The sequence below is a fragment of the Rhea americana genome, unplaced genomic scaffold (genome assembly GCF_003343005.1).
Source record: "Rhea americana isolate MKP2758 unplaced genomic scaffold, rheAme1 scaffold_135, whole genome shotgun sequence".
NCBI classification, from domain to species: domain Eukaryota; kingdom Metazoa; phylum Chordata; class Aves; order Rheiformes; family Rheidae; genus Rhea; species Rhea americana.
In genome coordinates, this window is record NW_028185428.1 from 161,670 (window position 1) to 187,489 (window position 25,820).

The 25,820-nt window shown below is 51.8% G+C and overlaps 1 protein-coding gene across 2 annotated transcripts in view; it reads right to left on the reverse strand.

The window, feature by feature from the left end:
• Positions 1-644: 644 nt before the first annotated feature.
• The window catches only part of FLT4 (fms related receptor tyrosine kinase 4), a 38,054-nt gene continuing 12,878 nt past the window's right edge, over positions 645-25,820 (reverse strand). Inside the window, exons 7-29 of one of the 2 annotated variants that reach the window (XM_085298039.1) lie at positions 25,389-25,506; positions 24,607-24,758; positions 23,683-23,845; positions 21,665-21,809; positions 18,852-18,960; positions 17,437-17,796; positions 17,041-17,187; positions 16,212-16,343; positions 15,774-15,880; positions 15,368-15,503; positions 14,419-14,523; positions 12,737-12,850; positions 12,411-12,499; positions 11,957-12,104; positions 11,029-11,123; positions 10,412-10,534; positions 9,856-9,967; positions 9,439-9,538; positions 9,029-9,134; positions 7,889-8,028; positions 6,990-7,110; positions 6,111-6,196; positions 645-4,710 (exon numbers count right to left, since the gene is read on the reverse strand). In XM_085298039.1, coding sequence (XP_085154165.1) covers positions 4,494-4,710; positions 6,111-6,196; positions 6,990-7,110; positions 7,889-8,028; positions 9,029-9,134; positions 9,439-9,538; positions 9,856-9,967; positions 10,412-10,534; positions 11,029-11,123; positions 11,957-12,104; positions 12,411-12,499; positions 12,737-12,850; positions 14,419-14,523; positions 15,368-15,503; positions 15,774-15,880; positions 16,212-16,343; positions 17,041-17,187; positions 17,437-17,796; positions 18,852-18,960; positions 21,665-21,809; positions 23,683-23,845; positions 24,607-24,758; positions 25,389-25,506 — 3,125 coding nt within the window. In that variant the 3' untranslated portion in view covers positions 645-4,493. Of the gene's footprint in view, positions 4,714-6,110; positions 6,197-6,989; positions 7,111-7,888; positions 8,029-9,028; positions 9,135-9,438; positions 9,539-9,855; positions 9,968-10,411; positions 10,535-11,028; positions 11,124-11,956; positions 12,105-12,410; positions 12,500-12,736; positions 12,851-14,418; positions 14,524-15,367; positions 15,504-15,773; positions 15,881-16,211; positions 16,344-17,040; positions 17,188-17,436; positions 17,797-18,851; positions 18,961-21,664; positions 21,810-23,682; positions 23,846-24,606; positions 24,759-25,388; positions 25,507-25,820 lie in introns of both variants that reach the window. The other variant, XM_085298038.1, reaches the window with a different exon arrangement.

Genomic DNA, 25,820 nt, shown 5'->3' on the forward strand with positions numbered 1-25,820 from the left:
AGACTTCACCTCTGCCATCGCTCCCCGCCCGCCGCCATCTTCCCGCCCGCGCCGCTGCCCCGGCCCGCGGCGGCCGCGCCGAGGGCGCCACCTAGGGGGGCGCCGCGGAGCCCTGAGGYGGCGACGGCCCCCCGCTGCCGGGGGCCCTGTGAGGGGGGACGTTTAGCGGGCCCGAGGGGTGAGGGGAGATGGAGGTTGAGGGGTGCGGGGAGCCATTTGGGGGGCTGGAGGGTGAGAGGAGCGCGGGGGGCCGTCCAGGTGGCCTTTGGCTAGCCAGGAGCTGGGCCCAAATCCCCGGCAGGGAGCCAGAGGGAGGGAGAGGAGCAGGCCAGCGGAGCGAAGGGCTCGGAGGCCGGGCYGCCGGCTCCCGTCCGCTGAACCACAGCGTATCTGTCTTCGTCTGGAGAAAAGGCTGAGCTTCATCCTGCGTGGAAGTGCCACAAAGCCCAGCTGTTTCCTAGAGGATGTGGGAAATGCAAAGGGGCACAAAAGTAAACGTAATAAAACTGAAACGTGCTGAGTGCTTGGAGCTGCCTTGGGAAGCAGGGTTGGACCAGGGCTGCCCAGCGCAGTGCTCGGAGCAGGGCCTGGTGCTGAGCAGTGCCGCGGGACCTGCGGCAGCAGCAGCCTCCAAACGTGAGAGAGCAGGTGCAAGTTATGTCTTTATTCATTTTCACATTTAGATATTACAACAAAACTCTTAATGACAAAGGGTAACAAGTACTATAGGAGGAGAGGAAAGGAAGCAGTGTTCTAACTGGTTTGATATATAACCGTGAACTTCCAGAGACAAGACTCAAGGCGAGTTATAAAAACTCACATACACGCATCAGTAAGAGAAACTCACACATGCAAAAACCCCAAAACACTCACCCACAAAACACTCGTTCACACACACAAACCACACTTTTGTATTCACACATAACCCAGAGTAACCTACTTGCATCAAAGGCAGCCCACGGAAACATCGAATGCTGCTGTAGCAACAACAGGTACCAGCTTAAAATATTGCAATATGAAGTGTTACTTGCAACACAGATTTTTGTTCCAAGATGTATGTGTATGCGTGTGTGTTTGCAAGTAGGAGGCCAATGTTGCTCAAACACTTTGCTGTCATGCAAGAGGAATGACCTTTCAACACCAATATATGGTAAGGAAAAATGAGACTATGGTAGACTGGGAACAGTCATTTTAAAAGAGGATGATGATAAATAGCTTAGCTTCAATGCTGAGTTCCAGTAAAAGCCCGAACCAAATAGCGAGTGCGTTGTGCACAGAACAGGCACAAATACCGAACCCCGGGTTTTTAAAAGTTGAAATACTCTCGTCGCTGTGGAAGGACAGACAACAGTGTTGCAGTGCTGCTTGCATCTCAAAACCAAAGCAGACCAGCTTCATTTCATGCTCAGGCTTATCTGAAGAATGTAAAAAAGTGTCAGAAATAATGTAAAGTGTGATTACTTCAAAGTTTTGGTAGTTTCGATAATCACAGATGGCAGCAATAATGTGGGAAAGAGTATCAGGTTTGTACACTCTAATTTTACTATACTTTTAAAAGAGTGAGAATACAATTGTCTCAACAACTCTCCACTATCCCACACTACAATTATTCTTCATCATCAGGAGTGTCTGAAGAGCAGTAAGCATTTGCTCATATTATAGCTGTATTGTTCACGCAATCCTGTTGATGTGGATACAACGGGATCTGATTCCCCTCGCTCCTCCATCAAGATGATATGAAATAAAGAAAATAAAGCACACTTTTATGAATTTGAATTATTTCAGTGGTCAAAATCAGCTGTCACTCCAGTGCTTTCCGCTGAGGGAAGCGAAGGACTTTAAACAATGGCTCTAACGAAGTAACCCTTCTCCCCAGTGATGTTCTTGAGCAATTTACAGCTGAACCTAAAGACAAAGTGCAGCTGTCCTGACTGACTGTGAGCCTTGACTGCCAGCCAGAACGCTCGGATGCCTATGTCCCTGCTCTGTTGAGGAATCCTGCCGGTGCTCTGCAAGTGCGCAGGTTTGCCAGTACATTTCTAATATGGACAAGKACTTGTAGCCACTCTGGAATTCTGTTTTTCATCTGTTATTTAATTTATAAACATCTTTCTTAGGCCTTCTCTCAGTTGGAGCTGTGTTTCCAGGCAGAGGAGAGCTGYCTCTGAAGTACTGGGAACAAGGGAATCTGGGTCTTAAGGATGCATGTTGCCAAGAGAGTGGCCTGAATTTTGCTCTGCTGTCTGTCACCTTCCACCTGYGTGTATCAAGGCAGGAGTCTAGCAGCACCGGACACATGTAGCCTTTCTTCTGTCAAGGGAACAACACTGTTTAAAACCAGAGCAGGGTGAGGACAGGAGAATTTAGCCTGACCTGCACCCCATTGGCTGTCCTCCTTCCCTGATTCCTCACACCTACTTAAAGATGCTCAGACTCCTGGCAACTGAGGAGGATGCCAGAAGTCGGAGGATTACTTGCCATATGCAGGTTTCAGTTCCACAACCCTGAGCCAGCTTGGCTGAAGCTGGTCCAGTTTTATGCTTCTTTTTGCCATGGAAATCACAGCCATGCCATCCTGCTGACACAGAAGGGAAGAGGACTACTGGCGCTCTGGTTCTGTGCTCTAAATAGGCATAGAGGATCTGAATGACAGCTATGCTTTTCCCATATGCTAAATAAATCTCCCCCATTACACATGTGCAGAGAACTATAATTAAGACTTGGGAAAGTCATTCATAAGGACTCACAAGCTCACATCAGGAAATGCATAAAACCCTTGCTGAAGGAGAAATACAGTTTAGAAAAATACTATGTCTGCTGGGAAATACAATAAAGAAAGTCCAAACCAAACCCTTGGCTCTGAGCATAGAGATGTGGCCTGCAAGCAGAGCTCCCTGGTGTTGAGATGCCCTGGTGCAAGGAGCTCTGCCAGCCTCCAGCGTGTGGGAGAGGATGACAAGCTGTTCAGACGAGCCTCTCCACCCAGACTCCTCCAGCAGTGATGTAACCATGCTCTGTGGCTGAGCTCTTAGATTTTAAGCAGGATGGAGAGAAGTAGGTGGAGAGTGGTGAGGCAGCAGCACAGAAATTTGTTAGAGGCTGTGGAAGTTCCCCAGAGCTCTGAATTCGTGTGGTATCCTTTAGAAACAAAAAGCCCAAGCAATGAGATGGTTCCTCAGTGAATGCGTGTTTCTCAATTCCCCAAAGACACACGTGCCATGCTAGTAGCTCTGGTGCAGAAACTAGAGAGGTGCCTGTGGGGCAGCGATTGCCTCCTTAAAACCAGGGGTTGCCAGGAAACCAGGGCAGTAGGAAGAGTCGTGGTGCAGATGTGTCCATCCAGGAGAATTACGGCTTGAGCTGTAGGCCAGAAGCTGCCCTTGACTGTGGGCACAGCAGTGCCAACACACAACGGGATGCAGTCCAGGGCACCTCATCRCTGCAGCTTTGTTCCTTCCATTGTTTGCAAAACCCTTGCAGCAATTTGAAAATAAACATTTCACTCCCTACCACTTTGATCCTTTTCCTTTCAGCAGACAACCCATTTTTGCTCTATGTTTGAAAGCCAGCTGAAATTAACAGTTTTTCTTCTCACTTGAGCAACAAATCATCTCAGCACTACTCTGGAGAAGGAGGAGGCAAGAGCAGCAGACCTGTGAGCAACCTGCTCCCAGGTGCTGACTATATAAAACCCTATTTTGCACAGGGCCTATAAAAAGAGTTGCTCTCTATTTGTCTCACTGGAAGGACTGTAGCCATCAGCTGACGACCTACACGGCAATAGCTATGTTGAAATGGCTAATATAATCCCAGTGATGAGGCAGAATGACAGCCCCCCTTAGCAGAGATGAGGGGGGTGTAGGTGTGGGCGTTACAGAGTCAGAGAGGCTGGGTGTACACTGGTACCTGCCCAGAATAAACAATATGTGCGAACACTTACAATGATCCCTTGGGATCTCTCCATACACCTCCTCAAAATGTCCTGCTCTGGCTGCTGATACCACTAGGGATTTCTTCCCTTTGATTCTGCTCCCCAGCTCAGCAKCTGACATTATGAGTAGAGGAGAAGGAAGCAATCCAAGGAAAAACACCAAGGCTGCACACCAGCAAGAAACTTGACTAAGACAGATCTATTTATATCTGACCTGAAACAGGCTTTCTGAATGGGAAGCCGATCTGAGTGGAGGCTAGATGCTAGGCAGAAGGTGCTGTAGTGCTAAGCACAGGCACCCACTCGCCAGCAGAATGCATCTGTCTGAGCCACAGGGCTAAAGAAACCCGAGGAATCAGCGACGTGCTCTCTCCAGTCCTGGCACGGAGAAGCTGCAGCTGGAGGTGCTGTGTGGGTTGTTGTGCTGCAGTCCCATGGAGATCGATGGTGAGTTCCTTGCTGGGGTTGGGCCTAGGTTGAAGGGGAGGCTCTGGTTGACCCTGATGACACGCTTGGAGGGTGAGCGCAGTGCGTCAGCAGGGCACCTCAGGGGCCTGACCCATTAGTACTGCTCGGAGAAGAAGGAAGCATGGAGAGCAGAGGGACTGGCCCCCTCTCCAGGTGGGGTGCAGCTGCCATCCTCAGAGAGTTCTGACAGCTCCCCATATTCACTGTTGTAAAAAGTCTGGCCTCCGACCTGGGACCCATATGACAGCTGACATCTGCCCCGCAGGTCTGACTGTTCCCCTGGCAGCTCCGCAGTTCGTCTGGGCCCTTTACTGCTGTAAGGGAGAGATACAGAAGGTCAAGCCTGAGCAGTTCTGCAAAGTCTCTGTTTGGCCTAGAGGGATCCTAGCTTCAGGAAACATCACATGCTAATGGCAGAAACAGGGTCAGGAACGAACCTACACCTCCACTTCAAAGCACAGCACCAAACTTCACATAGGTAACTAAGCACAACCCATTATAAGCTGTGAAAATCTATACACAGCCCTTCACTGGAGTTAGGTCAGGTTATCTGAGGCCTCTGGGAAGCCCCRTGAGGGGTTGGGACCCCAATGAACAGGGACAGACAAGAGCCATCACCTGAATTGCTCTTAGAGATGGTACCTGGCAGGAGTACAGAAGCTGACACAGACCCACAGCCTGGACAAGGGAAAGTAAATGAAGGAAGATGATGGAGAGGATATGGAAGGAAAGCAGCAACCCCATCCTGATGTCTGCCAACACTGAGTGATTGGCAGGAAGCCACAGGAGTCACAACACAGATGCATTCAAGGAAAGATTTTAGAAGGGCAGTGTTTACCGGGGAGTGTGACGTTAGGTAGCTCCCAGCGTAGGAGACAATGGAAAGTGTCTTAGGGAGAAAAGGGCAAGAAGCAGCTGATGYCTGATACAACAGCAGATGTGGGCAAAGACAAAGACCAGTTTGAACAATGTGGGGAAGAGAAGGTGAGGAAGGAGGCTTGAGATCTCTGATCAGGGACTGGCCTTGTCTGTGCATGAGCTGCCATGGCTCGCTCAACCCACTGTCACAGGGATGAGGTCGCAGCCTGCTCTGGCACCAGGCAGAGATGAGCTGGACAGGTTCTTACCCAGCTTTCAAGACACAATCTGTAACACCCTCAGTCCCTGAGCACTGTCAGGGCAACCTGTTGGACTCAGTACCAGTGCACAGGGGGTCTTAAGGTCTGGAGCATCCCCGCTGTGCCATGTTGGGGCCCTGTAGCATATGGGACAAGGCTAGAGCCAACTTGGCAGGGCCAGGGGAACGGTCTGTCACCATGTGACAGACACATGGTCTCAGTCTTTTCCACCTACTAGTGCTTGAACAAGCCCTGATATACTTCACTGGAGGATATCAATAGGTAATAAGAGCCCTATTAACACTATCACTCCAGTATGCCTTAACGGACATGTTCCATAAGGAACATGTTTTGGTCTGTTGAATGGGCACAGTATATGTTTTGAAAGCCTAGGAAGCAGAACAGGCAGGTCCACTCATGATATGCTTTGCCTCTCATTAACATGTACACGAATTTAGTTGGCTCAGAGTCCACAGTCCTGCTGCTGCTGAGAGCCCCAAGAGCCATGACCTACAGGGAGACACCAAGAGCTGCCTCCCTGTTTCACTGCCTTTAGCAGCAGGGAGGTCTGAGCAGCCAGATTTAAGGAGTACCTGAATCCACCTTCTTTTCTGTGTCGGTTTTCTATCCTCTCAAATTCCTCAGATGCCAGAACCATCCCACTGTCTGTCTGATTGTCCTGGAAGGAAGCAACAGGAGTTATCAGTAACATTCCCGTCGACTGATCAGAATGGGAAGAGAGGTTGAATCATTCATTCAAAGCAATGGAATCATTCAGGAGACCAGATCATATGTGTCTGAGATGGGAAAAGGATGTAAGGGCAGTTTACCAGCGTGCCATGGTCTTGCTGGAACTGGTTYTCTCACATGCCTTTGTAAAAGCAGCACATACAAAGGTAGGATTTGTGTATTCACTTTATCACTTTTGAGGAAAAGAAAATCTCCCTGCCAGAAAAAGTGTTACCATTAAATCTGAGAGGTGAGATTTTCCTCTGACACTATGGTGGGATTTAGGTTTTGCCACTGTCRGAGATGTAATGCCAGTCCAGTTCATAGAGGCTGGGAATGTGYCATTCCACTGCTGTGTGGGTCATGACAGGGGAGCTTCAGGTGCAGACAAGCACTCTGATTTTATCTAGTTCTGGCTGGATTTCAGTMGGCTTAAGGGGCCATGTTTACAAATCTGAGAAGGGTGATGAGCATAGTCCTCTCTGAGGTCCTTTACAGGTCTTGCTTGCATTTCTAACCTCCTTATTTCACACCCAAACAGTACAAGCTGTGCTAAAGAGAAACCCTTATGTGCCAGGTAGAGAGATGGATGTGCACAGGATTGGACAGGACTGAACAGGAATGACAGGGACAGACTGACATTTGATAGGAGTGATTTTCCCTCCAYGATCTTAACAGGAAGGTGCCAGGAAACAATTGAACGTTTCTTTGCCTCTGCTTAGTCCCACTCAGCCACTACTTACCGGGTGTGCCTTGTACATTGTATGTGTCATGGGAAACTCTTCAAATGTCTTTATCCTGGATGGACACCTGATCTGATTTCCTCCCGTCAAACAACCAGGGAATGAGACGCAGTTGTAATATCTACCAACATAAATGCACTATATTCAGTAAAACCAATAGAAGCGGTATCTACAGTCTGGAATGAACAGGAACTGAATCCATCCTTTCTTCACAGTAACCAATGCATGCAGGGATGTGCATGACCCACAAGATGGGTTTTAGGAGGGGAATGAGGTCACTTCAGGCCTCTTGCCCCTATATTCTTTCTGCAGTGGGAAACACTCAAACAAATTTCCTAATTGAAACTGGCCTCTGTTTACCCACAGATAGGGCTATTGACACACTCCTGGACAGCCAGGGTAAGTATAGAGCAAGAAATCTGCTGTACTGCTGGCATCCAGTTACCTAAACTGAAAAGGTGAGTAATATCTTACAGATCCCAAACATCATACTGTGTCACAGCTCCCAGGAGACTAGAAGTCTAGGCCTAATTGTTTGGGTTATTTAGGAACAGGGAAGGTAAAGCCCTTGCTCTAGCAGAAGGACAGAGACTCAGCTGACACATTTTTTCCTCATCTGCTTAATGGGTTGTGATGCCTTTAGTGGGATGTGATGCTCTGGCTGTGCAGCTGGAGGCAGGAGGAGGACTGCCATAGGCTCAGACATCAGGGGCTCTTGCTTGTCAGCAAAAGAAAGTGAATAAAAGCAATAAGCTATGACATAAATGCTTGGCTTAGACCTGACCACCTGGGGTTTGTCCAAACTCTCACTACTGGTTTCTCCTCATATCTCTCAGGCACTTTTACACCCTTGCTGGCTGCCTGCTGGGCTCTCTCTGCCCTTTCCAGAGGGGATTTACCTTGCTGCTAGGCTGTGGCAACGTATCCTYATGTCGAAGTCCTCTTCATCAGAGTTTTGCTGGACAGAGGAAGGCACCTGGGAGAAACCATCATCTTCTGAGCTGTGAGAGTCATTCAGTGGGATATAATCCTTCCCCTCCTGGTAGGAGAAAAGAGTGAGTGGCCTTACAACAACAGGAGGCCTTTCCCACAGGAAAGGGCTCTGCAAACAGAAGCTGTCAGAARTGAGGAGGAATATTCCTATTATATGTCTTCTGTTTCTCTGGGACAAAATATCTACCTTGAGTAGATTTCAGTGCCCTCTGCATTAAGAGGCTGCAAGTGTTGCAGGTGCATGGAGGTGTGTATGAGTAGGAAAACAACTCAGTCGTACAGCACCTAAAGTTCTGCAGCTTCTCCAGCCAGCCTGCGTGTGMCTCTTGTGTTAGCGTCACAATACATGGACAGAGCGCTGTGCTCCAGAGGCACGCCACTGTAGCTTGGCTGTGCCCATGCTGGGATCCAGCGCTGAAGGGTTAAAATCAGAGGGAAAGGATGGGACACTATTAATATTTAAGCGTTTAGCTGTCATCTTCTAAACCAGAACATAAATAAAAAGTCAAAATCAGAGCAGCATGCTCAATGCTGTTGAAAGTGCTGGTTAATTAACCCAAGACAGTAATTAGTAACATCTTCCAAGAAATCTGTATATCTGACTGCCTGAAACAGAACAGTTGTTTGGTTCACATGGCCCTGACATTTAGATCTGAAGAYAGAGTTTCAGCAAGCGTAGCGAAGTCTTGATTTTCATTATGTGGGTGTAAGAGAGGAAGGAGTGCCAGGGCCTTGAGTCAGCTGAAAAATTTCAGATAGTCGTCTAGGGATTAGGATGAAAATACTGGAATGACCACTGAGAGGGCACCCACCCTGCAGGCAGAGAAACTATATATTAGGATGCAGTAAAASGGCTGCTGCAGAAATGGTCTCTCCAGTACCACTGGGGCACAGACATCTCTGATCCCTGAAACCTTGCATTATCCTCTGGCCTATGCCAAGGCATGCATCAGCTTGTGAGCCAGAGGAGAGCACAGCACAGGAGCTAGCAGTGCGGGAAGAAAGAGCTGTCTGTAGCTGAGCAGAGGGCATAGAGAGGTTTTCACCTGCTGGACATTTTCCTGAAGCAGATTCCCCAGTATCTCCACCAGGTCAGAGAAAGTTGGTCTCTCCTTGGGATCCCCATGCCAGCAGCTCAGCATGATACGGTAACTGCCAAGAAGAGATGATGGTTGTACAGCACAGAACCCACCCTCCTTGCCCACCCACTCAGGCAGCGCCTACTGGGACAGAGCATACCTACGCTGGGAAGGAAACCCTGGCACCCAGCATATTGGCCATATTTCCAGATAGCCTGGACCTGGATTTGAACCTATGTGACTTGCCCTGCAGGCAGCTGCCCGGAGATTATACGAAGGAAGTGTTGGCTTGTCCCCCACCCTGTCAGAAAGGTCTTTCCATCTAAGAGCTGGGCTTGCCCTGACTTACACTGGGATCCAGAAGGTTTCAGACTTACATTTCTGCTGTGGCATACTCTGGGGCTCTCATTCTGGTACCGTCTTTGAGCCTCTGGCAGAACTCCTCATTGATCTGGACTCCAGGGTATGGAGACGCMCCTAAAGGAGGTCCAAAAGGGGTGAAGGGGATGGGAGAGTGAGGTGCACCATCAGAAACCAGCCCCTCCCCTGCAACTGCCAAAATGCTGTGAGATGCAGCCCAGGTCCTGGGTGCTGCTGGAGACAAGCCCCTCTGCTGCAGCAAGGAGGAGACTTCCTCCACGTGCCTGGCTCCCATCACCTCGTTTCTGGGAGAATGCAGCCTCCACATTTGTTTTGCCTACATTGATGTCTCCTTCTGCAGACTCACTCACTGAGCCACTACGTGGGAACAGAGACCCTGCCTTCCTGAGCAGTGTGTGGCCTTTAGCGCTCACCTAGTGAGAAGATTTCCCAGAGGAGGACTCCAAAGGACCAGACATCACTCTGGGTAGTGTAGACCTTGTCAAAGATGCTCTCTGGAGCCATCCACTTCAGTGGGAGACGAGCCTGCAGGAGGAAGAGGCAAGGCACAGGTCAGGGGACACAGYCTAGGGCAGAGCTGCTAGTAGCCACAGGAGGGAGGCAAGGAACTGGATCCAGCAGCCCTGCTCCTCTCCTTCCTCCATGAAGGAAAGGATATTTGGTTAGGCCAGTGAGAGGGACTGAGATGCTAAGGGTAAATAGAGGGAATAGAGAAGAACAAGGGAAGAAATAGGAAAGAGAATAAAGAAGAGTGAGCTAATGATGGGTTGAGGAGCAATAGGAAGGGGACAGAAGCCAGGTACTAGAGRAGGATTGCACATTCATTCCAACAGCCCCTGGTCTCAGCCACACAAGTGGTTCCACCCACCCCTTTCCTCTTCTTTTTCTCAGCTTATTCCAGCCCCAGGATTGTTCGTGAACAATCATCTGAGGCCAAATCTGTACAGGGTTTGAGGAGATGGCACTCACACTGCCTTTCCTGACATAGTCAGGGTCCTTGTAGATGTCCCGGGCCAGGCCGAAGTCGCAGATCTTTACCACATTGTTCTCTGACAGGAGGATATTGCGAGCAGCTAGATCTCTGTGGATGCACTGAGGGTACACAAAGAGGAAAGGTGCAAAATCAGAGGCACAAGAACCCACTATCAGAAAGTGCAGAGCTCTCTCCTCTTGTGACCCTGAACTGTTACGGAGGAATGATGGAGAAGGGAAGGAGCTAAAGATAAAAATCAAAATGTGAGATAGTTAAGGAGGGGATGAAGAGCAGGAGAATGGAGTTCCTGTCTTTGTCTTGCCACAGACTTCCTGAGCGATGTGAAGCAGATCACTGAATCTGTGTGTCACCTCTAAAATGGCCATAAGCAGTTCCCTAGTGTGCAGGGTTTTGTGGCAATAATCACCAGCCACGAAGTACACGCAGTACTAGTGATGGGAAACAGCCACGTAGAGAGACTGGCTATCCACGTATGTCTATATACACGTACAGGTGTGCTYGGAGACTCTGCAGTCACACCAACAGCCCACACCAAGCTTCCTCTGGACAGGCGGGCACACAAGGAGAGAAGCAAGGGAAAGGGCGAACTCACCTTTCGAGATGCTAGGAACTCCATGCCACGTGCTACTTGGAAGCTGTAGCAAATCAGGTCTTCCATAGTCAAGGGACTTTGCCACAAATCATCCACTGTCCAGGAACACAAGAAAATAAAATTGTTAGACAGCAAATTGTCTTTTGTCCTCCTTGCCTCCCTCCAGTACTGTGGGACACAACTAGTTCCTTGGTGGAATACAGCTATTCCCTAGTGCTAACTAGAGTACCAGCTCCCCTCTAGGACTAGAATGGCTGTTCTGGTGGCAGAAAGCATGTGGAAGAAGCTGCTTATGTGTGAGGAGAATGACTCCAGGCTCCAATACACTTCACAGTCAGAGTTGTAGGGAGCAGGGCTGGAAGAGGCTTTAAGGTTAGGTCATGGTTAGAAGGTCATTCACCTTCTGCCTCAGGGAGGACCCATTCCTTGTCCCCCMTCCCTTTAGGCTAAAAAATCCACAGTAATTTAATCCTCCTTTCTAGGATTTCTAGATCTCTCATCATCCTTTTAGACTTCACCAGCTGGTCTCCATCCTTCTTGACGGGCTTACCCAGCACTTGCACCCACACCAACCAAACCAAAAAGGCAAAGTAGGTTTTTTGGAGGGACAACATTTATGAACACTGTGGTCTGTGGCCGTGGTGTGATGCACCTAGAAACTCTGTCATATTAGACCTCTGCATATGCAGGATATGCTGTAATAAAAGATCAGTCCCAGTCCTGGAGACCTGACACTGAGCCTATTACAAGAGACAACAGATGAATATAATAGCCCTGTTGAGGGAGCTGCCACACAACAGTGGAGTGATTAGTGCTGAGGCAGGGTCCTGGCTGCCTGCTCATGTCCTACTCAGTCCGCACAGCTAGCCAAGTCCAGCAGTTGTCCAGTGGACCTGAGGGGGAGCTGCTGCCAAGGCCAGGGTATTACCTTCCTGGATTGGCTGTGCTGTCTGGCTCTTGTGCATCAGAAGGCGGTTGAAGATAGTGCTGTCACTAGTCCCAGAACGACTCCTCCTGTCTGCTCTCACTGCCTCCACAATGGACTGAACCTGAATGCGCAGCCTGGGTGACTTCTCCTGGCAAAGAGACCAAGACAAAAACCTCAGCAGGCAAAACACAGTATAACCCCTGCACCCATGAGCTAAACAGTCTTGTCCTGCTCTTAGACTATAATCCTGGCCTGAAAGCACCTGTTACCCACTGCAGAAAGAAATTATTTCCCTGATGTTGCATGGGATGTTGCACACAACATCACTGTGTGGAGCTGACCTGCTGCTAGGCAGAAGATATTTTCCTCCCATTTACAGATTATGTTCTAAGCCACACACCTCCTTCCTTCCCCAACCACGAGGCAGATCCCAGGGGCAAAGGAAGCTACCTACCCTATAAGGACTGAACCCCTCCCTCTTGGTTCGCAGGTAGTTGGAGAGGTTTCCATACTTGCAGAACTCAACGATAACCATGAGTGGACCTGATGAGAAGAAAACAAGGATCAGAGGAAGAGATAAGGACTTAGAATGGTCAGAAGCTGACCAGACTTATGTTTGATGCAGCTCTGCTGAGCAATGGCATCTGCCCCAAAGTGTACTTGGACAGATTGACAACATCCATACGTGTCCCTATAGTCTCACAGACAGCCAGTGAAATGGCGCAGGGAGGAGCACTGATCTCCACGAGCAGGTGCAGCCCCTTCCCCTGGGATATTTACCATTGGGTTTGGTGCAGGCGCCCAGCAAATTCACCACGTTGAGGTGGTTCCCGATGTGAATGAGGATCTTCAGCTCTGACATCAGTGCCTTGTGCTCACTTGCAGTAGCTCCCTCTGGAAACACACAGACCAGGTCATGACTCCTCCTCACAGCTTTTTCACTCCCCCTCCCACTTTTCTTCTCTTAGCACACACTGTAGTGGTGGTAATGCAGTTCTTACTGGGGAGACTGTGACCCTGAAGCCTTTGCTATTACATGCGTCTCTATGAAATGTCAGGGTCTTGACTGGAGTTCCTGGGATTCCTACTGTAACATGTGGGGTGGTCCCTGCAGCTGCAGAGACCTGTAGCAAAGGAGAACACAGTCTGTCCAACAGACTTTGCTTGTGGTAGTTGTGCATGGAAAAGATCACTTGAGGCTTACATACAGCTGCACACGTTTGAATCTCTGGCCTTTTGGCCTTGAAACAGAGATAATGAGCCATAAAACCATTTGAAAGAAAATCAGAAACAAAAGGCATCTGAGACTTTTGATCATGACTGTAAATAGGAACTGTCTCAGCTCAAATCCAGAAGGTCTTTTTCTAATTCCTCTCCTACATGAAACACACAGCACTGTGCCCCTGCCAGCTCTCTCTACTACATGTTCTCTCTGAGTGCCTAACTTGTACCAGTATTTGCTCCTCCACAGGTATTCCATCTGTGAGGCTGCCTGGTGTTGCCCTGAGACTATTTTACCCTCAGAGTGAATTCTCCATTTTTATATGCCCTTTATATATTTCTTTGCATCTTCCCTACACATTTCATCATACTTAGGAGTTTGCAAATTTAGTCTGAGAGAGAGAAACACCTTCTTCAACTGCAGCTAATGGGCCAGGTAAAAGCCATGCCTCAAAGGACTGTAGAACAACCTTGCACAGCCAGGCTTCCCCCTGCAACTGCTGCACAGATTGTGTGTGCACCTGCAATAGCCAGTGCTGAGATGGACCATGACTCAGTTTCCACACAGAAATCACTGCTGGCTGGAGACTGTTTTGACATTTTACTGAGTGCCAAATTAAGAGATGATGTTCTGGATGTCTGTTTGAAAGCATGGCCATAAGAGCTTAAGACCTCAACTCTGGAATGAGCAGGCTTTGGGCACAAAGCCACTTCAGCCCTCCTGAGTTCAAGAACTGCAGTCTACTTCCTTACCCAGCTCTGAACCTGGCCCATAAACATGAAATACAGGCACATTCAAAAGAAGGTGAGTAGAAGCAGCACCTCCCGCAGTGGCCTGCCAAAGCGAGGCTCTGCGTTCTTGTTTTTCCCTTGAGAAAGATCACACTCTTTGCCTTTACAGACAGCTAAATTCCTTGAAAGCCTGGCTGCGAGCCCTCCTGTCTGCTCTGTCCTTCCTCCCAGTGCAGCTCACTGGGTCTAAAGCATCCATGAGAAGAGGCCAAGAGGACCAACTGTGTCAGGGGCCAAGAACTCATACATTAAAAAGCTGGCTTCAGCTGCTCTCCCCTTGGCTGAGGGCTGGCTCAGGCAGGAGCACACAGGAGTGCTTGTGGGAGATAAGACATTCATTAAGGCCCTGGAAAATATTTTTTTGCAAGAGATGGTTATTAACAAGGTGGATATTTCGGGGCAGATGCCTCACTGCACAAACTGCATATCCTGCTTCTCTGTCCACATACCTTTCAGCATTTTGACTGCTACAGTCTCACAGCTGTTACTTTTATTGATCCCGAACGCTGATGCTTCCACCACCTTCCCAAAGGCACCATGACCCAGGACTTTACCTACAGGCAAGGAGAGAGGCAGTGTGAAGGCAGGCAGGTGCAGTGCAAAGAGAATGGGACAAAAAACAAAAAGGCCAACAGGAAACCATGGGAAGAAGAAAGAAAAATGGTCATAAAGGAAGAGGAAGGAGTGAAACAGTGAAATATGTGCCCTTCCCAGGTGGCTGCTTGCTCTGGTGGTGAGAATAAGAGACAGGCTGAGGGGAGGAACTGTGGTTGAGCTGGCATGGACAAAGTGGAGGAAGGAAATGGCCTGCAGAGGTGAGGGGCTGTTTGTCGCCCTTTGGCAGAGCTTGTGGGAAAGGTAAGTGTGACACCTTGCAGCAGAACAGCCAGGGCTAGCGGCACTGCTCTGGGCYTCAGGGGTAGTCCACAGCCCTCTGAACCCTCCCAGAGGGCAGGGGGTGCGGGCGGGTGCCTTGGCACAAGGTGGGGTAATGGATGCATTCCTGGCCCTCACTTCTGGATGGTAGCTGCTGAACTTGGCTACCTGCTGCGGGCTGAGCTGATCTGCCCAGTTAGAATGACAGAGAGCATGAGGATGTGTTTTAATGCATGCCCAGGGGTCTTCTGATCCCAGTGATATCTATGTGGGTATCACTGTGAGAGTCTGGACTTACAGTTGGCTCAGATCTGCATTTACTAGGCAGAGTAGTCAGACTCAGACCCAAGCAGCAGACAGCTGAGCTTCAGGGACAGTCTGGGGAAGATGCCTGGAAGCCTGAAGCAGAGAAAAGGCAGCAAACACACAGAGGGATGCAAGAAACCTGGAGGGTGAGTTTGAAGGSTGAGTGGGAAGCCTTGGCTGCAGTGCGCAGAGAGCGGGGACAAGGCCCCAGCTCACCTAGGCGCAGACGGTCTCGCGGGAATTCCCACTTGCTGGAATCGTAGGGCAGATATTCACACTGTTCCTCCAAGGGGACCTCACCAGGGTCCATGATGATGGAGAGGTAGCCAGTCTTGATGTCCGCATGGGCAGGCTGCAGGAATCAACAAGCACAGAGGATGAAGAGACACCATCCTTGCACTGGGTGCAGACTTTCAGGGTGGATTTGGTTCCTGTACTTGCCTTCAGCTGCTTCCCCCAGTAAAGGCCAATCCCTGTTCCCTCTTGTGGCCCTGTCCTTGCCAGTGAGCAGCACTCAACAACCTCCCCTTGATGGATGCTCTCGTACAGCTCCTGGGAGGCCACTGTGGCAATGGTGCTGCCCCAGCCTTCTCTAAGCCCCTAGGGCAAAGGCAGCACATACCCTTTTGATGTTACAGAAGATGAGGATAAGGAGGATCCAGAAGAAAACAGCGATGACCCCAGTCCCAATCAGGATCACAATTTCCACGTTGGTCCTGTCATCAGAGCCTGTGGGACAGGAGGGAAATCGCAGCCCTGGAGAGATGCCTGTTCCCTGCCCCAGCTCATCTCTCTCTCACATGTAGGGACACCAGGGAGGTGCATTTCCCCTTGTGCTGGGTACTGCAGAGCAGGCTCTCTGAAGACAGCAGAGTGGGCTGATCCTACCAGAACTAGATGTGTCCCAGACTATCTTCAGAGCCTCCTSTGACAGTACTGTGCCACCAGTGAGRCCCAGAGGCTGTCACTGCCCTCCCACTGCCTGATGTCACAGGGAAGGGGGACCTTGGCTGCACTCCTACCCAAAGTTCAATCCCAGCAGTATTGTGGCTGCAGGTACCTTCCACAGAGACGCTGGCAGAGGAGTTCACACAGCCCTTAGCGTTGCAGACACTGCACAGGTAGAGCCCAGCATCCTCCTCCCGCACCCTCTGAATGCTCAGCCTCTGGTTGAAGTCTGCCAGGTCGATCCCTGTAAGGCACAGAGGGTTACAGGCTCAGTGCAAGGGGTTTCTCACAAGGAGTTAGCTCATTAGCAAGTTGGACATGTTCAGGCTTAAAATAAGGCTCTTATTTTTTTGGTTGGTTAGTTTTGGATTATGGGGAGCCTGGAATGAAATTGCATCAGCAGGTAGAAACTGTCCTCTGTGGCCTGATGGTCCCAGAACTACTCTGGAGGGACCTTCCCCAGACAATGCATGGAGGGAGGGATCCCCTTATAGACAGGGCTGGATGGGGAACCGTGCTCAGGTAATTCAAATGGTGTGTCAAGCACTGTTTCAGCTCCAGGACCTATTCTTTCCCCTCTGCAATGCCTTGGGACCCTTCCCTTGTTCCTTTCATGGGATCTGGGTTAGGCCCTGCCTGAGCAGAGATGCCAGGCCTGGGCTGAGAGTGAAAAGATGCACGCTGCATCTCTCTTTGCTCTCCAGCTGAATGCACAGATGCACAGACAGTGCTGATCCAGCCCCTAGGCCACTGACTTGGCCAGAGAGAGCACAACAAACCAGGGCAGAACATGATTAAAACCAGAGTTCAGCCAATTCAGCAAACGGGTGCCTTTGCCAGGGGCAGAGCAACTCCCAGAATCCAGCAGCATCCAGCTCTCTGGCCTCCAGATGTGAAGCCCTGCCTTTGATTCACCCCCTCCCCGCCCCAGCCCGCTATACCTGACACTTCTTCCACCAGCTTCTCGTCTTTGTACCAGCTGATGTCAGGAATATGGTTGCCATCCACCTTACAGCGCATCTCTATGGAGTCACTGACATTCACCCAAATGTCTGTCAGGTTCTGCTTGAGGCGGGGGATTTCCAGGGCTGAAGGAGTAACAAAAAGATGAAGAAGAAAAAATGGGAAACTGATTGATGGAAAGAATAGCTGTGCTCCTAGGGAGCTTTGGGTCTCTAACCCCTGCTGACAGGTGTCCTGGGAAGTGGGTGCCCTGTCTTTGCCATCTTGACTTTAGCTTGCTTGTATGACTTCCCTTGAGGATGGCTTGGGAAGCTGACAGCAGCAAGAGCACCTCCCTCTTGTCCCTCACCCCTGCCTCGCCTGCGGACCCTCACCCTGCACAGAGATGTATTTCTTGTGGCAGTGCTTCTCCCGGGTCTTCCGGTTCTGCACTTCGCACACGTAGTCTCCCTCCTCGCCTAGGGAGATGTTGGGGATTGTGAGCAGCAAGGTTGCGTCGTTGGAGTCTGGCTGGAAACGCAGCTCCCCGTGCATTTTGGTGGCATAGTGGTGGACGTTCTTGCAATCCAGCACCAAAGGGTTGCCCTCTTCATCGTGGAGCTTGGAGAGGTTGAGCCGATACCACTGCAGGTTCTCATAAGTGTAGTTGTCTGCGTTGCAGCTCAGCTGTAGGTCCTGCCCCTCTATGGGCTCTTCTGAGGGCTGGGATTCAATCTCAAACCCATCTGGAATGGCTTTCAGGAAGAAAATGAAGATGTGGCTGAAATTTTTAAGCTCAGCTGCCAGACAGAATGAAATTGTCTCCTTGAGCCAAGTTCTCTGAGATCCCCTATTTTCAGCCAGGGCAAAGAAAACCATCCTAGAACAGAGTTGTCCCATGCAAACTCCCAACAACTGTCAGCTCACACTCAGTGAGGTGCTAGGGGATGTGCTAAAGTCCCAGGGTCAAATTAAGATGGGATCACAAATGAAACAAGGTTGAAGGGTCTGAATTTGGCTGTTTCTTGTTCTTAGCTCACATGCAGGGTTCTGGATTTCTTCCATCCGTAATTGTGCACACATTTGTATGTACAGGCAGTCGTACAGCTGAGCTGGACAACGGCACATGCAGAGCGTTACTGAAACAGCAATTGTGGATGTTCACCTTCCTCCACAAGGCCTGGTGTCTGCTGACAACACGGTATTACCTACGAGGGCAGGGAGCCCAGGGTGTTGGGGCCTCTGCAGACAGTCATGAAGCCTCTGCCCTCAGATATCTCTGATTCTAAGCAGCCTGCTGTGCCCCTGCTAGGCTCCCTGTTCTCCACAGACAGGGACAGGCTCCTACTGATGCTGGGTCCTGGTGGCAGAAAGTTTGTGCAGCATGACCCTGTACAGTCCGTGACTCCAGCCAATGCTGCTGGATCCTCCAGCTTCCACAAACTGGGCAYCCTCCCAGCGCCAAAATCCCTTGGGGGCAGTGCAGGGGTGGGGAAGGGGTTGGGGCCAGCAGGACCCTGCCTGGGACTGGGTCAGGCAGTGCCACTAGAGGATGCTCTTGGACTAGGCACGTCCCCAGCCCTGGCGCTGCCTGGGCCAGTGGGACAACTCCGGCAGCCCCGGYTCACAGCAGCCCTGCCTGTCAGCCCCTGCCGGCACAGCTTGCTGCCAGGGCTCCAGGCTTCTGCAGCTCGGCAGAGCTCTGGGGTGGCCCTGCTTGCCTGCTGCCTCCTTGGGCTGAATTTAAAGTGCATGATAAAATTGCCAGGTTTGGGCAGATGAAGAGGGAGGAGGCCTCTGCAGCACTTACTGGTCACGTAGAAGTAGATCAGCCGCTCGTCTCGACCCACTTTATTAGAGGCGATACACTTGTACATGACGGAGACGTTGGCCTCCTGGATGGCCAGTTTGCTGACTGTCTGATGGGAGAAGAGCATCAGAACGAGTTAAGAAAAGCAAGAAGGAAGAGAAGCAGGACTGTCGCTGCCCTCTGGCAGACAGCAAAGCACACAGCAAGCCCTGCCCCAGAGCATAGCTGCACCCAGGAAAGACTATGAAAACAGCCCCTTATTCAACATACCCTTGAGCATTTCAAGCCTCATCTGCTGGCTCTAGAAACAGCAATGTGGTTTTGTTTGTGATTTCTGCTCCTTTCACAGAGCCCAGCAAGCACGGATTCCTCTCCGTGGGCTCCTGGAGCAACCTGCTCACCAAGCCCCTTCGGTCCCTGAGCATGGCAAGGGGTGCATTAACGTGATTCAGGGCGGAGGGGATGGCTAAGCTCCTGCCAGGCCTCATAACTGGATGGAGAAAGGGAAAGGACACAGAGGGCTGGACTCTCTGAGCCCTCCGCTGCCCGCGGCACCAACACTCAGAGCCTGCCTCTCCCTCCTTCTGCTCAGATATGGGGCACGTGTGAGGGGAGCCCCTCGCTGCCTTGCAGAGTGGAGCTGTGCCTGACGCTGACRCCCTCCACCACCAAGTGACTGCTCACTGTTCCCCAGCGTTCAGTAGGGAACTTAGAGATATGTAAGCACTTCTTTTTCCTGTAACTGGAAATCAGACCTGAAAAAGCATCCCAGCTCCCACTGTTTCACCATTGTCATCTTCCCCCTTTATATTCCAAGTGCACATAGGCAGAGTCCTAAAAGCTTCCTCCTCTCTCCTTCCATCAGCAAGACATGACTAAGATCAGGGGAAGAGCCAGGCTGCTGTCCTGGGCGCACAGCCCCGGGAGATGTCACCTCCAGCTAAGCCAGGAAAGGCAGCTGGGGATCATGGCTCCTCTCCTCCTCCCCAGCACACGCTGTACGCGTGTGAGCTGCCAAGCGTGTTACAAGCACTCCCCTTAGAGGAGATCTGCAGTTTGAAGCACAGGTTTCTCCTCCTTCCCAGTTTAAATTACAAGATGGTTACATGCAAAATTTCCTCTAATGAGTCAATGTTTAAAATGCAAAAAATGAGTTCCTACAGGGGAAGTACTTTGCCCTTACTATTCATCCCACACTCTTTGGGATGCATTTCAATTCTAAGCAGCAATGTATGAAGTTGTGTTAACCAGGAAGAACAGTCATTTATTCACTGCATATTCAATACAGCTGAACTGACCCTGCTGCTGGCACTTTTGTGTGCTACCTTTCCTGTTTCTTGGGGATTTTCACTCTGATTAGCCCTGGTACATTTGAGTTCAGGGTTCTGCATTTGGCATCATCTTGCTGTCTGCGGTGCATTGCTGTGCACTGCACACACTGTGGCTCATTCTGGTCTTTCCAAAATAAAATCAGAGGAGACTGGTAAGAGAAGACAGGCAGAAGGGAGAGGGAGAGAGGAGATTTGAGGACACAGTACCCCACCACAAGCAGAACAGCTCTCTCACCCAGAGCTTTGGCGTGTTCTTGGACTGCACAGTCCAAATTGGACCTCCAGTTACACCCAAGCAGACAGGGAGCAAGAAGGACAAGGCTGAGGAGCAGGAGGAAGAGAAGAGAGAATAATGGGAAAAAAGGGAAAGGGCCCATTAGACAGAGAGGAGAGTCATACGTGGAGGGGAGCACAGGGGCACCCCATCCATGAGCTCCCAAAAGCCCTGCTCACCTCCCCGGGAAAACACTGACCTGAGCCTCTCTCTCTAGCTGCTCTAGAGAAGCAACATTGGCCCCTGCCACCTTTCTGGCATAGCAAYGAACTCCCGGCCGGGGCCATGGAACGGAAGTGACTTTGGAGGTGTGTAGGAAAACAGGAACTGACTTTAGGAAATGGGGGGCCGTTTGTTTGCTCTGCATCCCTCTGCGAGGGGCCAGTGCCTGACACAAGCCGGGAACAGGAACCCCGCCGTGGCGGAGGGCGCAGAGCTGACGCTCGGGGCTACCAGAGAGGCAGAAAGGAACAGGCAGTGAGTGGTGACTGGGCGTTTGCAGGTCACAGGCTGGAACAAGGCAGAGATGTTCCTTCCAGCAAGGAAACATGCTGTGACGGAGGGATGGGCTCTGCGGGGCACGCACGTGCTCTTGCTCGCATACCTGCAGCGGATGGGTGCCAGTATTTCCACACAACCCTCACCCCACCGGRATGTGGGCAGCTAGATGAAATGCCCCACCAAAACCAGGCATATTCCTGAGGCTGGAGTTTCCTGACCAGCCTGTGGTGTCCATTGCCCCTTTCTGGGCAGCCCAGCCTGCTCTGCAGGGTTTGACTGGCCTCGCCAAAATGGCTCAAGCAGGAGCCCTTGGAAAGGGCCACAGGAGCCCCCAGCATGGAGCACAAATGTTCCCTGCGTCTTCCCCAGCTGGGTGCCCTGTGTCCAGCAGCGATTGGGACAGGGGGAGCAGCATGAACCCTCCTCCACAGTGAGCACCAGCAGGAGCCTCCCCGGACACAGGGTAATTTCTCAGAGATGACAGCTCTCCCTCGCCCTGAGGCTGGTGTTGCCTGGTACTGCAGAGTCCCGGAGCTGGGAATGGCCAGGCGATGGTTTACTTTAGAAGCCGAGGTGTGAAGCCCTTCCCCAATCTCCCTCTATTGGGCTTGTTTCCAAGYTATTTTTGCTGGTAGATTGTGATGGACCCTGCTGAGGGCTCTGTCTCCAGCTCCTCCTCCCGGATGGGCATGGGGACATGGCCTCACCTTGTTTCGTCCCTCCACAAACTCCACCCAGGTGTCAATGCTCTCGATGGGATTCACTGCGTCCTGCTGTGACACATCTTTCCAGTCCTTGCACTCAGGCATCCGATCCCGCTGATGGCGCCTTGCTGCTCGGTGCCTGCTATTACTAATCCATCAGCCGGGGGAAAGGAGAAAGAGGAGAGAGGGTCAAATGGGAATAAGCCAGCAAAAAATAGCTTTTGTGTCTGAGAACTGATGACCCTTTTCTCTGACCCTGCAAAATTCCCTGGGTCTTCTGGTTATATGGTCCTATGACGCTTTGTAAGGGTGCTTTGCAGACATCAGTGAGCCCAAGCCCTCCCATGCCAAAAGTGAGAGTATTTATCTTTAGATACGAAAACTGAGGTAGAAAATGGGTATCGGTGTCCCAGGCAGGGTTTTCACCCCCAGGCCTGTGGTTTCATCCTTTCCTATTAAGGATGGAGAAAAGCAGAAGTGAAAACCACTCATATGTGCCTAGGGCAATTCTCAGTGCTGGTTTGCTCAGCAGTGAGGTTTAAATCCAAGCTGGGACTGTGAGCCAGGGTTTTCTCAGCCTTGCTGGGGGCTGGCATGGAGAGCACAGGGTGCAGCACCCATGAGTGCTCCTGCTGGCTCTGGTCTCACAGCAGCTAGGAGGGAAAAGCCCCAACTAGAGATGCTGATGTCTCACAGGGGCTTGGTGGCACCTCTTCAGGGCTGAGGCAGGCAAGCARGGAGAAGAGCCCAAATCCACCAGGGAATGAGGACACTGTGGTCTAGGGGCAGCTTCTGACATGCAGGTGGAACGGGGAGACGTGGAGGGTCTGCCTGAGATCCAGGCTGGGAACGGCAGAGGGAGAGGGCTCACAGTGGCAGGGAAGTGGAGGCAGCTGAGCTGGCCAGAGCAGGGAGCATGGGGCGAGCGAGCGTGCTGGCAGCACCGGGCAGAGCACTCGGCACGGTGAGCACGCTGGCGAGCTGTGTAAACAACAGGAAGCCCAAAAGAAGCCTCTYGTATCCTCTGGAGCTACATGAGGCAGAAACACAGCGGCCTTGGGAGACAGTGCTCATAATTCATGGGCCCCGCTGCTTCCTGGCAGAGCCACACGGCACGCTCGCATGCGATGAGGAATGCTCTGGTGTCCTCAGCTCGGCCAGGGCCAGSGCAGGACTGCACGGGCCGGCCTCCTCCAGGCACTGTGCCAGTGTAAACCCCCCCCCCCCAGCATCCCTTTTTCCTCTCCCTGAAAGACCCCAGCTAAAAGGCTGCCACATCCCTGCCTGGTGCTTCCCAGGCTGCAGGCAGTGGGCTGGTGTGCTGGCAGTGGGCACGTGCCCTTCCCACCTCCCCACTCAGCACTGCTTGCACAAACGCTCCCCCAACAAACTGCTCTGGCAGCTGATGGAGAGCTAGCGCTCCCCTCCCCGGGACGGTAACACTTCCCTGCATGCAGCAGCTCCCTTTCCCTGCCTGCRAGCACTTCTGCTTTCATCATCACCCAGCAGAAGGTGAAGGACCGAAAACCAGAGGGATCTCAGGGCACTAATGAGGAGAACACTGGTCAAGGGGCCGTGATACCTTCCCCTGCAATCTGCTTCAGCTTTTCCACTAGCACAGTGACTGCCAACAGGCAGCCTGAGGGGGCTATGAGCTTTGCCCCCGGTCATCGATGCCATTACAGAGGCTGTGAGGTGTGGCCAGGCCACCAATATCCCATCTGAAAACAGATGGCTGAGGAGGCAGAGAAAGCTGCAGAGGCACCGGGTATCAGGGACAACCAGGCTGGGCAAAAATCCCACCTGGAGCAYGGCAAGAGTCTCAGGTGGGCTCTGCCCACGTCAGGGCTGGGAGGGCTAAACTGAGACAGGGTCTTGGACATAGTCATAGCCACACGGATCCGGAAACATTGCCCTGGCCCTTGCCGCACTGTCCCCCAGCTCGGAGGGCATTTGGCACTCTGCATAGTGCAGATGCCCACAGCCTTTCTCCTGGTGGTGGTGGGAGAAATGACACTTACAGGCTACGACGGGAGAACATCCGACAGGGCATCCATGGCCTCCACTGCCACTGGATCGCCTCTGGTGCTGGGACACCATAGACTGTGCAGGTGAGAGCCTGGGGGCTCCTCCGGGAGTAGATGCTTGGGGAAGAAGCTTCCTTCTCATGGATTCGTGGAGGAACTGCAAGCATCAGAGCAACAATGTCCCCGATCAGCCCAGGCTCAGCTGCTGGGTCTCCCCAGGCCAGACACAACCCTCCCACGGCCAACTGCAGAGAGACTGGTCACTAAAGCACCATGGCTCTCAGGGCAGCTCCTGAGGAGCTCAGGCCACACAAGGCAGAGCAGGTTATACTTAGGCACATTCAAGTGATGTCATTTCTCCTTCCTCTGCAGGACGTCACTGTCTGGATGCTGCACGACTCAAAGCACTGCCTGGCAGCCCCCAGCACAGGGCTGCAGAGCCTGCAGGGACAAATCCCCAAGCGGCAGTGCCCTTCCATCTCTCCTTCTGCTGGCAACCAGATCCCATTTGACAGGGACTGATTTCCACAACAGAAAAACTCCCTGAGAGCTGTTGGGCACCCAGAGGACTGCTCCAGCTCCAGTCTCCAGGCATGCTGCTGCTTCCCTGCCCTGAAGTCCACATCAGTCAGGATTACCCTCAGCAACAGCCCTGACTGCAGCTGGGAAACAGCCACTGAGCAAGGGCATTGCCTGCCCAAAGAGGGAACAAGAACTTCAGTGTCCTCAGCCCSAGTCCTTTGCTCCAGTACCCAGGCCTCAAAGAACCAGTCTAGATGTAACTGGAGCATCCTTCAGCAACAGGGGGGAAGATGTAGGTACCAACTGCTTTAGGACGGCAACAGGGGCTCTGGCACTGGAGCAACCTGAGGGCCAGTGCCATGGGCTCAGTGCACTCCCCTCAACCCCATCCCTTACCATTGACTATTAACTGGAGGCTGATGCGCTTCTCCAGCCCTGCCAGCCTGTTCTGCARAACCAGTGTATACATCCCGGCATGCTGCTCCGACACATCCTTGATCTGCATTGAAGATTGAGATTGCTTGGGAATTAGCTTCCCGTCCTTGTACCTGCAGGGAGGCAGAGAGAAAATGCAGCCACGGGGAGGAAGTGTCCCACTGGCAGYCAGGCAGGGGCTTGCTGGTCCCTGCCAGAGCACATTCAGAGTGTTCCATAATAGCCCTGGGGACCTCTCCGGAAGGACTCTTAGCCTTCTMTGTCCTATATGGATGTGCACTGGAGTTGGGGAGGTTGTGTCTCTGTCTTGAGCTCTGCTGTGCCTATGCAAAGCCCCAGCTGTGGCATGRGAGAGCCAAGAGCTCCTAGGTCTCTGCTAGGCATGCAGCATGGCATGGTGCACAACCTGGCCCTCTTTCTCCATGAGCTCTGTTGCAGGAGTGCAAGGGGGGCAGCTTCCATGGGAGTCCTGCTTGGCCTCTCCAGACAGCACAGAGCTGCAAAGCCAGGCCAGGACCTTTGCAGCTTCTCTCCTAGACTTCACCTCCCCAATCCCAAAGTGTGCTGGTTAGAGCCATGGGGAACACTCTGGGGACATGTGCATCCSCTCCACAGGTGGGAGAAGGCAACATTTGGAATGACCTTGGCCCAAATGGGACCTAACARGGAGGCTAGGCTAGGCTTCCCTCCTTGGCAGCAGAAAGGAGGAGAGGGGGTGGCTCAGGCCAAGAAAGGTGCGTTACCACTGGAAGTCTGGTGGGGGATAAGCCACGACTTTCACCGGCAGCTTCACAGCTTCATCTCCTGCAGTGGCTTCTATCACTGGGCCCTTCCTCCACTCCACGTTGATGAAGGGCTTTTCTGCAAAAGCAGAGCCGAGCATGGAGAAGAGRAAAGCACAAAGGGACATGTTATCACCAAGCTCTGCTGCTCCCAACAGGGCCAGACAGTGACGGCAGTCAGGTGTCACAGCAGYGTAGACAAAACAGACTTCTGCCACAGCAACGATGAAGTCAAAATATCTGAAAACCCTTCTTCTCTCTCCCCTCTGCCCATATGGCTTCCAGCCCCTCTTCCACATCCCTATTCCCAGCAGGCCCTCTCCCTGGAGCAGAGAGGAAGGTATGGAGCTGGTGGCAGGCAGTGCCAGGAAGGCCAGGCTGGTGCAGCTGACT